General features: G+C 39.6%; 1 protein-coding gene across 1 annotated transcript; it reads left to right on the forward strand.

Annotated features, from left to right (window-relative positions):
- The first annotated feature begins 9,829 nt into the window (after positions 1 to 9,829).
- LOC139158753 (olfactory receptor 13H1-like) lies at positions 9,830 to 14,060 on the forward strand. Its single transcript, XM_070736087.1, has 2 exons — positions 9,830 to 9,893; positions 13,110 to 14,060. Exon 2 carries the CDS (start codon positions 13,116 to 13,118, stop codon positions 14,058 to 14,060), a length of 945 nt encoding a protein of 314 aa, XP_070592188.1. The 5' UTR covers positions 9,830 to 9,893; positions 13,110 to 13,115.
- Positions 14,061 to 16,286: the final 2,226 nt, after the last annotated feature.

Genomic DNA, 16,286 nt, shown 5'->3' on the forward strand with positions numbered 1-16,286 from the left:
ACAAAGGAGTCAGTCAAGGATGCATCTTGGCCCCAATGTTATTTAACCTTTATGTCAATGACATTCCAGGATTTCTCCATTCCACAGACCTTCACATGCCAAAGATCCTCAATAGACATATTAACGTCCTTCTATATGCTGACAACATGGTTCTGATGGCACATTCTCAAGTAGGCTTGAGAAGACTGATGAGGAAATTTAGTGATTATTGTGCTCTTAAGTACTTGAACACTAATAAGCACAAATCCAAAGTGGTGGTTTTTGGGAAAAGGCGAGTTAAATATAACTGGTATTTAGATGGGGAGCCTATAGAACAAATAGACAGATTCACCTACTTAGGGGTGGTTTTTACAGATACAGGGCCCTGGGCCAATCATTTTAAACAAAGTTCTATGAAGGCCACAGCAAGCTCTAAAACGTTAATTAAACTACTTAGTTATAATCACCCAAGCTCCCTGCTCCCAATTCTAAAGGTCTATAAAGCAAAAACCACACCTGTACTAACATATGGTGCAGAATTGTGGGGCCTGTTAAAGGCTGCACCACTAGAACAAAACCAATGATGCTTTCTAAGAACCATCTTGGGGATCAACAGAAATACATCCGCAGCAGCAGTAAGAGCTGAAACTGGCATCCACTCCATCTACAGTTTAACAGTTATTAAAATCTTCAACTATTGGTGGAGGATTCTCCCAATGGAACATGACAGACTCCCAAAAATGTGCTTAAAAGAACAGATGGGTATACCCAAACCCACTACATGGGTCAACCAACTTTCTCAAACCACCCTATATTTCGGTTTCTCAATGCAACACCTGCTTTCAGCCGGACATCAGGCCAAGGCAATATTTAAACAAAGAGTTTTAGATGTTAATGCACAAACTGATATTGAGGCACTTGCTAAGTGCAGGTCACTGAAATGGTTAGCCAAGAACAAAACAGCCTTTCAACTAGAAAAATACCTGACAATGGGTCTGAACCAATACCATAGAACAGCACTCACTAGAGCAAGATTTGAGCAGTTAGATTCTATGGTTAGATACGGACGATTCCACCAAGTACCATATTTTGAGAGAACATGCATTTGTGGTGCACCAGAAATAGAAGACATTGCACATGTGCTACTCAATTGTAAACTATACTCCTCAGTAAGACTTCAGTATTTACAGCCCTTACTTGACAAAATCATACACTGGGATTGTAGTAAACAATTATCATATTTTCTTCAGGGTACAAATATATATGTAGTTTCTAGAACCGCTAAGTTTATAGTCAGGGCTGTTCAGATGAGAATACGTTTTATAGAACATATTGGGGTGGCATACAAAGGAGATGAACTCACTTAAGAATATTTTATATCAGTATCTTAGATTTGTTTAATATAATCCTTTGCACGAGTTATATTCTCATGTTTTACTACTCAATTTTAGCATATTATACTGCATTTTAACTTATTATTTATTCAAATTCCCTCTATTTTAGCCAATTTTATTGTATTTTAACCAGTCACAGTTTTATGACGACCGATGTGGTCCTTTTCCTCACTTTGATATGGTCGATTGACTAATCAAATAAATTTGATATTGATTGATTGATTGATTGACTGAAAACATTGAAACCTCCCTTCTTAATCAAAAACATATTCCATTTTTGTTGTTGAGAGTGGGGTCTTCTGCCCATGTATATATAGTAGCTTCCTCTTCCAGTTTCGGTAGGGATTTGTTTTTTTCTTGGTGATTCCTTGATTAGAACATTATAAATCTAATAATTCAGACAATACCCGTTTAGACATCTGATGCCCTATTGAGTGTTGACATTCTGCTCCAGCCAATTGTATGTTTGGGATTGGGATGAGTTTGGATGAATAGGTTTAAATGTTTGGGATTTTAAGACTTGGGTTTTATCGTTTGAGTTATAATGTATAATTTATATTTGTATTTTGTATTGATTTTATCCTGTAAGCCACACTGAATCCCATGGAGAAGGGCAGCCTAGAGATTTGAATAAACAAACAAACAAACAAACAAACAAACAAACAAACAAACAAACAAACACATTTTAACATTAATGGAATTACATATCTAACTTTGTGTGATGGGGAAAAAAACCACAAGTTAAATATAAGGTGCTACAAGAAGCAAAGAAAAGAGGAGGATTGGGTTTAGCTGATTTGTTGCTCTAGTTTGTATTTCGTTGCTTGGTTTGGATGAGAAATGTTGCTGAGAAAAAGGATGTTTGTAGAGTAAGAGGGATATGAGCTGAGATATGAGTGGCATAGATATTTATGATATGACAAAGTCAAAGTTAATGTGGATTAAAAAAATATATTCTGCGGACGATATGGTCTTCATTGTGGAAGACCCCATTGAAGGAAGTAAAAATTTGATCAAGGAAATTGAAACATTTGAAGAAATAACTGGGTTAAGAATAAATACAGAAAAAATGAAAACAATTACAAAAAACATGTCTCAAGCACAAATTATTAAACTAGAAAATTTTTAAAAAATAAAGATAGTAAAAAAATTAGATATTTAGGTTTCACAATCAAAGCAAACTGCAGTTCAATAAGAAAAGAAAATTACGATACTCTAGTTGAAAATATTCAAAAATATTTTGATCGATGGTCTAAAATTCCATTATCCCTAGTGGGTAAAATTGCTACAATTAAAGGGAATACTATTCCTAAATTATTATTCCTGTTTCAAGTCACCCCAATAAAACTTCCCAAAAGCTTTTTTACCAATTTGAACAAAAGAAATAGTAAATTTATCTGGTCAAAAAAGAAAGCAAGGATCAAATTAAAGTTATTACAAGAACATAGAAGCAGAGGGGTTTTTGTTCTACCAAACTTCGAACTTTATTACCAAGCTGCGATTCTTAAACGGACACAAAATTGGATTCTCCTAAAAAACTCAAGAGTTCTAACTCTGGAAGGCTTTGACCTCCAAACTGGTTGGTATACATTTTTAGGAACTGATAAATACAAAAAACGACTCATATTTCACATCACATTATATACAAAAAAGCATAATAGACAACTGGAATCAAATAAAAAAACAATATTACCCAGCAACTCCTAAGTGGATCTCCGCTTTGGAGGCCATAACCTACCCAACATTGTGGACAAAGGACAGGCTAATTAGATACCAACAGATTTTAGATGAAAATAATGACTTATTATCCAAACAGATCCTGATGACCAAGGGAATTAAGTTGGATTGGATAAATTATCTGCAAATCAAATTAAACTTTAAGGAAGATAAAAGACACTTCAGTTTCCAAAATTACGATGAGCTTGATAAGATTCTCCTGGGATCAGAGGTTAATAATAATAATAATAATAATAATAATAATAATAATAATAATAATAATAATAATTATTATTATTATTATTATTATTATTATTATTATTATTATTATTATTATTATTAATTGGATTTGTATGCCACCCCTCTCCGTAGACTCGGGGCGGCTAAAATAATATCTAAAATCTACTGTTTACTTCTTAAACAATTAATGGTAGAGGAGCAAGTTAAACCATTGACGATAACATGGGCCCAAAACTTTGTTTACCCTGTAAACTTAAATGAATGGGAGAAACTCTGGAACCTAAAGTATAAACTCACATTGGCAACTCCGTACAAAGAAAATCTTTATAAGATGGTTTACCGTTGGCACCTTCCCCCAGCAAGTATAGCAAAGTTGTTCCCCAATTTCTTACCTCTTTGTTGGAAATGTAAAAAAACAATTGGAACCTACTATCATTGCTGGTGGACATGTCCAATAGCAAAAAAAATACTGGAGGAAAATTAAACTATACTTAGAACAAATCACAAAATCTGAAATGTTTTTACTAGGAATATGTAAACAAAAACTTAAAAAAGAAGACAGATACTTAATTTTGCATATCTTGACTACAGCTAGAATACTATATGCCCAATACTGGAAGGAAAATAATACCCCATCTACCTTACATCTCATAAATAAAATTCACGAATGTGCAGAACTAACTAAAATGATCTATGAAATGCAAGACAGAGACACATCAGACTTCTACCCAGCCTGGGATCGATGGTATAATTGGTTGAATCATTACAAATATTCCAAATAAAAATTAATTAAAACTGGAAAGTTCCCTTTCACCTTTTTTAGAAATATTCCAAAAGAGACAAATCTGAAATATTATATATAAAACTGCAAACCTATCGATAGATGGCTATCCAAACACTACTAAGAACAATAAAAACTAAAATGGCTAGAAATAATTTGAACTAAATCTTTAAAGTTCCAACCTAGCAGTCAACAATATTAATAGTAAAGATCTTCGGATGGTATCATGATAAATCTATTGAGTTCAAATTTGACTATATAAGACACAAATATAAGGAAAATAAGAATGAAAATATAAATTATATTAACCGTAACTTATATATGCAACGCCTACTTAGTGATAAGTTACTATATATTAACTTGATATATTCATAAAAATCATTTTTATAGTCACAGCATTACGTTTTTACTTTTATGATGTGTACCACCTATACAGTGATCCCCCGAGTTTCGCGATCCCGATCATTGCGAATCGCTATATCGCAATTTTTCCACCCGATGACGTCACTCCCTTCCTTTCTCATCTTTCTTTCTCTCTCTCTTTCTCTATCTTGCTTCTTCCTCTCTCACACTCTCTTCCTTCCCTCTCTCATCTCTTTCTTTCCTTCTCTCTCTTTCTCTATCTCCCCCCCCTCTTGCTCTCGAGCGGCAAGCGAGCAGCCGGGCGGGCGGGCGAACGGCCAAGCGGCAAGCGAGCAGCCAGGCGGGCGGGCGAACGGGCAAGCGGCAAGCGGCAAGCGAGCAGCCGGGCGGGCGGGCGAACGGGCAAGCGGCAAGCGAGCAGCCGAGCGGGCGGGTGAACGGGCAAGCGGCAAGCGAGCGGCCGGGCAAGCGGGTGACGGGCAAGCGGCAAGCGGCAAGCGAGCAGCCGGGCGGGCGGGCGAACGGGCAAGCGGCAAGCGAGCAGCCGGGTGGGCGGGCGAATGGGCAAGCGGCAAGCGGCAAGCGAGCAACCGGGCGGACGGGCGAACGGGCAAGCGGCAAGCGGCAAGGAAGCAGCCGGGCGGGCGGGCGAATGGGCAAGCGGCAAGCGAGCAGCCGGGCGGGCGGGCGAACGGGCAAGCGAGCAGCCGGGCGGGCGGGCAAACAGGCAAGCGGCAAGCGAGCGGCCGGGCGAGCGGGTGACGGGCAAGCGGCAAGCAGCAAGCGAGCGGCCGGGCGAGCAGGTGACGGGCAAGCGGCAAGCGGCAAGCGATCTTGGGGTTTCCCCTTTGCCTGGGCGGCGGGAAGACCCAGGGAAGGTTCCTTCGGCCGCCCAACAGCTGGTCTGCTCCGCAGCGCGACAGCAGCGAGGAGCCGAAGATGGGGTTTCCCCGTTGCCTGGGCAACGGGGAAACCCCATCTTCAGCTCCTCGCTGCTGCCGCGCTGCGGAGCAGATCAGCTGTTGGGCGGCCGAAGGGTCTTCCCCGCCGCCCACACGCAAACTCCACCATCTGCGCATGTGCGGCCATGGAAAAAGGGGCGTGCATGCGCAGATGGTGTTTTTACTTCCGCACCACTATATCCCGAAATATCGATTATCGTGAGGGGTCTTGGAACGGAACCCTCGCGATAATCGGGAGATCACTGTAGTTCACATTTTGTAAATGTTCATTTAATGTTTTGTTATGTGCTATGTGTTATGTTTGTTTTCTTTTCTTTTTTATAATCAATAAAATTATTATTTTTTAAATAAAAATATTCTGTTAGATATGTCATATTGGGAAAATGGAATACGTAGAAATCCAGGTTGTGTCCAAAAACATCTATGTGGCTTTCAGCACAAGAAGCATTTTAAAAATGAGAAATAATAAGCAAACACAAATGGCTGACTTATTGTGAGATGTTAGAATTTTGTCAAGAGGAATGTAAAATAAAATAAAGAGAACAACTTGTTATAGTGGAATATAGGTGTCAATGCTTCTTTTATTTACAATTACTACAAAGATTTAAAATAACCAGATAATTATGGTTCTGAACATTCCAAGATTGAGTTTGAAGTGGAATTCTGAAGAAAGGATGATCACATATTTGCTATAATGTATGAACTATTATTAAAATTTGAAACAGAAGAATAAGTGAAAAAATGTATGATTATGATATACAAATGGTTAAACGGACTGAAATTTGTATTGTTAGGATCTTTAAAAGAATTTTAATATTCTCCAAGCATCAAAATTTGCCTCCAAAGCAATTGCAGCATCTGTTGTTTCTAGGCAATGCAATGGCTCAAACATTGACAGGCAGACATGCGCCATAAATGGGATCTCACATCTGTTATGAGTGCTCCTTGTCCACCTAAGGTCATGTCAGATTCTGAAGAGGATGAGTCAAGTCCCTCTGGGTACCCTGGGCCAGGATGGTTGCCAGAGGAAGTAGAGTGAGAGTGAGGCAGAAAGTGACTTGAGTGAGCCTGAGGAACCACTAGAGGGGGTTGAGGTGACATTGGGAGAGTGGTCCCAGTCAGACAGTGAAGGAGATATGAGAGTGGAAATGAGTGAAGGAGACATGATTGTTTCATTATCTCAGGAGAGTGAGGATAGCATCCAGGAGCTCTCAGAATTAGCCCAGCTCCAGCAGAGGGTTCCCATTTCCCTTCTGTCCACCTTGTTAGGAAAAATGATATTGACTATCACTCCTTGGCCCACCTACTTTCTAGGGACCTTCAATGGCTACTCTTGCCCTTCCAGAAATCTGGACACAGTTCTTCACATGCCGAGGTCTGCAGATCCCTGCATTTGTGGCACTCCCAAGCTTTGTCCCTGGGTTGTCTCTTCAAGGACCCTGCCGTGTTGCCATCACAATGGATGCCAGCCTGCTGGGGTGGAGTGTCCACTCTCAGGGACAAATTGCTCAGGACAGATGGATGTCACAAGAAATGTCATTTTCCCTTCAAGTGGTTAGAGCTCTGGGCTATCGATTTGACTCTCAAGCATTTTGCCTCCCATCTCTTGGGCCAACACGTCCTAGGCCTGGTGGACAATGTAACAGCCAAAGCTCACATCAATAGTCAGGGGGGAACCCACTCCAGGACTTTGATACAGGAAGCCAAAAGACTGGGCCTCTGAGCAGAATGTCATCTTCTGTCCCTTACAGTGGATCACATCTCTGGGGTCTCCAATAGTCAGGTGGACTGGCTTAGCCAGACAACCATTGATCTGGTCGAATGGCAGCTTCATCCATCCCTCTTCCATGACCTGAACAATGTCTATGGACCACTGACTGTCAATCCCTTCATGACCCTGGAGAATGTCCAGATGTTAAGGTTCATCTCATGGTTCCAGTCCCATGCAGCAGAGGCAGTCAACATTCTATGGATCCCTTGGCCCAGGCCCCTGTTGTACGCCTTCCCTTCCCTACCAATCCTCCCAAAGGTCATCCAAAAGCTCATGAAGAAATGGGCAGAGCTGATCCTGTGGCTCCTCACTGGCCCAGACGACCTTGGTTCTTAGATTTCAATGCACTATCGGTGGCTTCTTCCTGGACCATTCTGATCCGGTAGTCTATCCTCAGCCAAGGTATACCATCTACCATCTGGATCCAGGGTGGCTGCATGGTGAGTGAGCAGAGGCACCAACAATACTCTGGGAAGGTCATAGACATTATATTGACATCCTGGAGACCATCTACTAACTGCATACTCCACCATGTGGAGGGCATTCTGCAACTGATGTGAAAGGGAGGGATGTTCGCTGGTGTGTAGCCCAGTCCCCGGGATCCCGGATTTCCTCCAGGAGGGACTAAACAAGAGTCTGTCACCTAATATCATATGCAGGCAAGTGGCAGCCCTATCTTCTGTCATGTGGAGAGTTGGAATCTCTAGCACAGCTCCCTCCATTTTGCAAGTTCCTTAAAGGTACCTCCAACTTGCACCCTCTGGTGGTTCACCAGTTCACCACCTGGGACCTATTTAAAGTACTGATGTCGCTAACCCTGGCTCCATACCAGCCACTGAGATCCTCCTCTCTCAGGCACCTGACTTATAAGGTGTCCTTTCTGGTAGCTGTCACCTTGGTCAGGAGGATATCGGAGCTTTCATCCCTGTTGGTCCAAGAATATTTATGTGTCTTCCACGCAGACAGAGTTGTCCTACAGTTTGACCCTTCTGAAGGTGAATTCTTGGTTTCACAGGGCTCAGGAATTAACCTTACTAAGGTTTTGCCCTAATCTGATACATCATCTTGAGAGACAATGGTACATGCTAGATGTTTGACGGGCATTTCATATCTATTTGAAAAGAATGGAAGGTCTCTGATGGACCAAGTCCCCTTTTGTAACCTTCTTACCAGTGTCTCTCAGCCTCAAAACCTCTCAGAACATAATTGAGAGGTGGATATGAGTGACCATCATCGCCTCATTTGAAAACTTGATGACAGCCCATCCCACATGTTATCACAGCACATTCCACATGAAGTGCGGCCACATCAACGGCATGGGAAATCCAGACTTTACTTGAGGAAGTGTGTCAAGCTGCAACCTGGGTGTCTCCATAGCAATTAATTAGGCATTTTAAAATCAACCAATTTTCATCTGTTGAGGCTTCATTTGGATGCAGAGTACTGCAGTCAATACTGCAGTCCAATGATCAGGTGTGGTCACCAGCACAAATTCCTCCCGAGGATAAATTGCTTGGGTATGTTGCATCCTGGATGATAGTTCCACCCACTGTGGAGAAGGGGCATACGCCTCTTCTCATAGGGTGGAACTATCATACAGTACATCCCCTGCGTACATTGCTAGCCATAGTTGGCTTACTGTCATTTGGGGGTATTCTTATATGGAGTTTTCCTATGCTTTGTGACCGGGTTGAGTCTGTATTCATCAGCTTCATCATAAATGGGGAACTCCAGACAAGGCAGAGCATTTAAATTAAAATTAACAGACTCACTCTTCATCTGATTGGACGAGGTCAACCCATCCTGGATGATAGTTCCATCCTATGGGAAAAGGCGTATCAGGTAAGAACAACACCCCTTTTGTCAATTTTAATCAATTTTGGTGTTAATATTTATTGTTTTAATGTTTCATCTTATTTTTAAAATTGTAGGCCACTCCCGTTAGAGTTCCCTCTCGGCAAGATAGGTAGCATATACATTTAATAAATAAATAAAATTCTGGCCATTTGAAGTTTCAGGGTGGCCTTCTTGTAGAGTGCACTGTAGCAATCCAAAGGGAAAAGTGACCAATGTATGAATTATTATCTGAGAGGTACAGTTGAACTTATTAGATAAGTTTATATATTATAAGATAAATGATTTCATCATTTATCTTTTTAAACTTTAAACTTCATGAGCAGGAAATTCCCTTGAAATTCAATTAAAGACATGTCCTTTGACTTTTATCTCAGCCTTCTTCCAGCAGAAAGACTACTTATTACCCACTGGGGAAAAGATGAGAATGGGAAAAATAAGTTTTTACCTTAAGGAACTGGCAGCACTGTTCTCAATGCCAAGGCAAAGAACAGATCTAAGACACTATCCTGCTAATATTTTTCCCCTTTAAATACTTGTTTTTCTTCTTGAGCTCTGGCTCAGAAATAAAAGCAACCACACAGCAAAAATACAGGATGTAAATATAGTATGACTGGATGATGCTATAAAATTTAAGACCACGAATCTGGATCTAAACTTCATCAAATCCCTAGTTTCTTTTGAAAGGAAGCAACACCATTTCCCCGAACTTTGCTTTTCACAATTAGTTTGGAAGACATTAAAAACATATTTGACCACTTATCACTTGGAAGAACACTGGGTAAGCAAAACGTCAGAGATAAAAAGACAAAGAAATAAGATAATTTAAGTGGGTAAGTTGTTCTCTGTATTTGTAAAATAAATCTTGAATTCGTGGAGTCCTTGATCCAGACTGGAGACTTTGAAACCATGTCTTCTGAAAAACCTTTGCCTGGTGGCAATCATATGCAGCTTCTATGAAGTGAGCACAACAAGCAGATGTTAAACTCCATCACATCTCTCTCTCTCTGTGTGTGTGTGTGGGGGGGGAGTGATTGAGTATCTGTATTTGTGTCTGCATCCATCTACCAGACATAGCAGACTACGGTATGTCTTATATTTGCCTCTTAAGGATCTGAGAAGAAATAGGGTGAATGACCTTTAAATGATCCATCTGAACAAAGGCTAATTCAAAAAGATAAGGAGCAGAAAAAGGAAGCCTAGATGTAAATTTTAATGAAACAGAAGGCTGATACCTCCCTCCCCCCCAAACAAAGGATTGAGAATGGAACTGCGACTGAAATGAATTGTATTGTGGTTTTTCTAATGCTTATCTTTTCGATAAGGTTGGAGTTGTTGCTTAAAATGTTCTTTCTTTATTCTCTTTACCTTTCATTCCAATAATGTTTTTCTTTTTGTGAGATTTAGTTTTCTAGTCCAGCATGTACCACTGGTGATCTATGAGAAAATTTTGGTGGTCTGCAGAAAAATCATTTTCATTTTTAAATTGCATTAAATACTATTTATCTTTAAAAAAATTATTTCGGTTGTCCGCAGGATTTAAAATTATGAATCCAGTGGTCACTGAAGTCCAAAACGTTGGCTACCTACCAAGCTCCATTCTCTTTTTTTAAAAAATAGTTTTTATTGACTTATTTACATTTTAAAACAACAAAAATACGTATACAAAAAATAAGCAAAACACAACAATACAGTGCAATACAATACCATACAACTATACTACATAACCTCTAAGGTTAATACAGCAAGTTTTACCAACAGTAAATCTATGCTTATGTAATCTTTTCCATTAACACACTTACATAACCTTTTTAATTAACATATTTAGGTATTATTTATTATTATCATTGTTCCATTTAAGTATAGTTGAGAGTCATCATATATACAGTATTAAGTTAACTATTTATTGATTTATTTTATTTTCTCTTTTCAAGCCAATCATATAATTTGTTCCAAATTTCATAGTATTCTGAGTTCTCCTATTCATTCAATTTCATCATCATTTTGTCTAATTCAACACAGTCAAGAATTTTGTTAACTATTGTATTTTCAATTGGTATATCCCTTTGCTCCCAGCATTTTGCGAGGCTGATTCTAGCTGCAGTAAGTACCATATTTTTCAGAGTATAAGGTGCACTAGAGTATAAGAGGCACCTTAGTTTTGGGTGAGAGAAAATAGAGAAAAAATAATTTGCCTTCCAGTTATTCATCTGGCTAGTCTTTAGACTGGTAAGCTTCAGCACATTAATTTGCTGGTTTTGAGCCCACATACTTACTTTTTATCTCCTTGTTGGGGATAAAATACAGTTTCTAAAACACTTCACTTCTCTCTCTCTTCAGAGAGAACAATCAGAAAATCAGGCAAAGGGACAATCAGCTCACTAGCAAAGCATGGAAGATCACTTCACTTGTTAGCGCCTTGTTAGGGCTGGAAAAAAGGTGGAAGGTCATTTACAAACAAAGCAGGGGAGATTGCTTCACTGTTAGCACCTTGTTAAGGCAGAAAAAAAGGCTCAGCTAATTGTCAAAAGGAGCAGCAATGAAAGAAGCAGGCAAAGGGAAGATTCCTTAGCTAGCAAAGCACAGAAGTTTGTGTTAGCACCTCATTAGGGCCAAAAAAAAAAGCTTATCAAAAGCTACATTCAGAGTATAAGACACACCCAAATTTTCAGCATCTTTTAGGTGGGGAAAGGTGTGTTTTATACTCTGAAAAATACAGTATACATAATATAATATAATCATATTTTTTTCTCAGTTTTCAGGTCCAGTATTCCCAGGAGAAATGTTTCCAGTTTTATAGTTATTTTCTTTTTCTGTGATTTCCTCTAACCATTTCCAAATTTTGTACCAGAATTTCTTTATAACAGGGCAGTTCCACTACATGTGATAGTAAGATCCGATTTTATACTCACATTTCCAACATTTGGGGGAAAGGTTAGATATATTTTGGGCAATTTTGCTGGGGGTAAATGCCACTGGTAGTAATTCTTATATAAGTTTTCTTTATAGGCAGTTGTTTTTGTGAGTTTATAGTTTTTATTCAGATTCTATCCCATTGTTCTAAATTTAAGTTACACCGCAAATTTTGGCCCAACTAATCATATTCCCTTTTACTGTTTCTTCTTCCATTTTATATTTTAATAAAATTTATATAATTTAGTTATTTTTTCTTTCTTGTACTAATAAAATTTTGACAAATTCCGATTGTTCTCTTTGTATACCAAATTCTTTCTTATCTTCATTTAATCTTATGGCCACCAATCGATCTTAATTCCTTGTTGTTCCAATTGTTTAATTGATTTTTATCTCCTCTTTCATCTAAGATTTCTGAATACATAGTCATTGGGTCCTGCAACAAATTGTATTTGTTTACAATGTACCCTGGGTGCCACTCCTTTTTTTTTCTCTATCAGATCCAAAAAAGAAAGGATGGTGTTCTTGAGATCAGCATTGATTCTACTTTGCTTTATGAATTATCTAAACATTACCACATTGCTTCTAATGAGTTAACTCAACAACTTTTTGTTCAGTTTCTACTGACCTATTGGTATATCAAGGGTGAGAATGAAGCTACGGCTGCCAGCTTGCTGGTTTCATTACTTTTGGAAATATTATTATTATTATTATTATTATTATTATTATTATTATTATTATTATTATTATTATTATTATTATTATATTTGTATGCTGCCCCTATCTGAAGACTCTTCATCTTCCATCTGGAGTTGGATTTGAATACCTAGCTATGAAACAGAATGTAGCTTACTGAGTTTTGGCTTAGCATTTTATGCAGTCACTGCAGTTTGCAAACAATATATACTTTAATGCAGTGTGTGAACTATTCAGTGTGTGAGTATCCAACAATTGTATTCAATGAATCATGGTTAAAACAAATGCTGTCTAAGCATGATGCACAATGCATTATTCAAATAGTTTTTATTGCATTTTTATTTTTTCTATACAGCTTTGGCAATCTAAACATTTAAAGTGAAAGTATTGCATCTCTCTTGAATGTACTTAGTAATCACACCATTCATTCTGTCTTGCAGGAGAGAATGAGAGAAAATAGGATAGGAACTTCAAATGAATCACTGGTGACCAAATTCATCCTGATCGGATTATCAGAATATCCCAGAGCTCAGATTATTCTCTTTTGGTTCCTCTTGATGGTGTATCTCATTAGTTTTCTTGGCAATGGACTTATCATTATATTGATCATTGCTGACTCCCGGCTTCATACCCCAATGTATTTCTTCATTTGTGTCCTTTCCACAGTAGACTTTGTTCTTAACAATAATGCACTTCCTGAGGTTTTAGTGAATTGCTTCATCTACAGGCCCACAATTTCTTTCTCCAGATGCTTGGTCCAAATGTATATGGGTTTATTTCTGGTTGTAGCAGAGTGCATCATTTTGGCAGTCATGGCATATGATCGCTTGGCTGCTGTATGCCAGCCGTTATACTACACGCAGATCATGAGTTGGAAATTATGCTTTTATCTAGTAGCCATGACAGTGGCCCTTGCCTTCATAACGACACTGGTCAATGTGCTCTTGCAGCCCACTGACTTCTGTGGCCATTACACCATCAACCATTTTGCATGTGAACTGCAATCTGTACTCAAACTGGCTTGTTCCAACACAGCCAGTGAGCTCTTTATGCATATCTCCAGCCTCTTTCTGCTGTTTCCTCCCTTTGGCTTCATAGTTGTGACATATGTCCGCATAGGCCTGGCTATACGACGTATCCGCTCTACCCACGGACGCAGAAAAGTCTTCTCCACCTGTAGTTCTCACCTTGCTGTGGTCAGTGTGTTTTATGGAACAATCATGATCATGTACTTGACACCTGAAGGGAAATCCGTTTCTGAAAAGGACAAGGTCATATCCGTAGCATACGGGGCTCTGACTCCCATGCTTAATCCTCTGATCTACAGCCTGAGAAACAAGGATGTCAAGGCAGCATTTTGGAAGCTGGTTCAAAGAAAAACCTTGATATAATGTATACATATGCTCACCATGTCCCGTGTAGGTTTTTACTGCTGATAATCTCTACTAACTTTTAAAAAAGGAATTCAATAACCAGCATTACTGCTCCTAGTAAACCCAAGAAGGTATAAGCAATACTGAATTTTAAGAAGGAATGTATTAGGATTTCAAGAACTAGAAATTCACAATGCTTTTGGAGAATATCAGGTTGGAGGATATATTCACAAATAAGAATTTTAGCTGCCAAAATACACCCCTAAATACACTGTTGTTTCAGCTTATTGATGGATGGGCTTCTCCTCAAGTATATTTTCTAACCAAAATACCTGTGCTGGAAAGTAATGAGGAAGTGATTTGCGAAGAGTCAGGGTCTGTATTCCAGAGTAATAAGAGGCAATTCAATCCAGATATTTTGTATGGGAGAAAAATGGATGAAGACAGCCCATCCTGAAAAGTTTACAAACTACGTTGGAGAAGTAGATAGTAACATTTTAATTTGGAAAGATTTTGTCTGTAGGTGTGAAATAATAAAAGAAATCACTTTCAAAATTTACCATGTGTTATTCTTGATTTCGAGCCTGTTTTCACAGAAACATAGAAGACTGACGGCAGAAAAAGACCTCATGGTCCATCTAGTCTGCCCTTACACTATTTCCTGTGTTTTATCTTAAGATGGATATATGTTTATCCCAGGCATGTTTAAATTCAGTTACTTTGGATTTACCAACCATGTCTGCTGGAAGTTTGTTCCAAGGATCTACTACTCTTTCAGTGAAATAATATTTCGTCACGTTGCTTTTGATCTTTCCCCCAACTAACTTCAGATGGTGTCCCCTTGTTCTTGTGTTCACTTTCCTATTAAAAACACTTCCCTCCTGAACCTTATTTAACCCTTTAACATATTTAAATGTTTCGATCATGTCCCCCCTTTTCCTTCTGTCCTCCAGACTATAGAGATTGAGTTAATTAAGTCTTTCCATATACGTTTTATGCTTAAGACCTTCCACCATTCTTGTAGCCCGTCTTTGGACCAGTTCAATTTTGTCAATATCTTTTTGTAGGTGAGGTCTCCAGAACTGAACACAGTATTCCAAATGTGGTCTCACCAGCGCTCTATATAAGAGGATCACAATCTCCCTCTTCCTGCTTGTTATACCTCTAGCTATGCAGCCAAACATCGTACTTGCTTTTCCTACTGCCCGACCACACTGCTCACCCATTTTGAGACTGTCAGAAATCACTACCCCTAAATCCTTCTCTTCTGAAGTTTTTGCTAACCCAGAACTGCCAATGCAATACTCAGATTGAGGATTCCTTTTCCCCAAGTGCATTATTTTACATTTGGAAACATTAAACTGCAGTTTCCATTGCTTTGACCATTTATCTAATAAAGCTAAATCATTTACCATATTACAGACCCCTCCAGGAATATCAATCCTGTTACACACATTAGAGTCATCGGCAAATAGGCAAACCTTCCCTACCAAACCTTCCCCTATGTCACTCACAAACATATTAAAAAGAATAGGACCCAGAACAGACCCTTGTGGCACATTGCTTGTAACCTGTCTCTGCTCAGAATACTCGCCATTAACAATAACTCTCTGATGTTTATGCTTCAGCCAGCTTGAAATCCACTGAACTATCCAGGGATTAAGTCCAATCTTCACTAATTTATCTATCAGCTCTTTATGTGGAACTGTATCAAAGGCTTTGCTGAAGTCCAGATAGGCAATATCCAAGGCACCACCTTGATCCAACACCTTTGTGACATAGTCAAAGAATTGCGGCGCCGGACTTACCCGGCAGCAGGCTTTGCTGGAGGGACCGGGAGACACTGGACCCTCATGGCGGCCGCCATTTTGAATCCCGAGCAAAGTCTCGCGATGCGAGACTTCGCTCGGGAGTTCGGGCCTGACTGGCCCGGCTGCTGATTGGTCCAGGCGGGGCCTGCTTCCCCTATATAAGGGTGAGCAGGCCCGGGGCTCTTCCTTTTCGCCCGGACAGCATAGCCACGAGCAGACACTTGTCAGTTCTGCTCGCGGCCGCCATTTTGGACGAGCCTCGTGCGTGGCCGCCATTTTGTGCAGCCTGAGGTGGGCGAGAAGACCTCCTTTAGCCATCTGGTGAAGAGGATTTCATTGCGGAGCCAGCAGCAGCTGTGCTCCGCCCTTGGTTTGCCCCCTGGTTCCTGGGTTCGGGGTGTGGGGGTGCTCTCCTCCGGGCCTCCTGGGATTA

Source organism: Erythrolamprus reginae, chromosome 2, assembly GCF_031021105.1.
Source record: "Erythrolamprus reginae isolate rEryReg1 chromosome 2, rEryReg1.hap1, whole genome shotgun sequence".
Classification (NCBI taxonomy): domain Eukaryota; kingdom Metazoa; phylum Chordata; class Lepidosauria; order Squamata; family Dipsadidae; genus Erythrolamprus; species Erythrolamprus reginae.

Coding starts and splice junctions, on each gene's coding strand:
- LOC139158753 (XM_070736087.1), top strand. CDS start 13,116: ATGAGAGAAAATAGGATAGGAACTTCAAATGAATCACTGGTGACCAAA.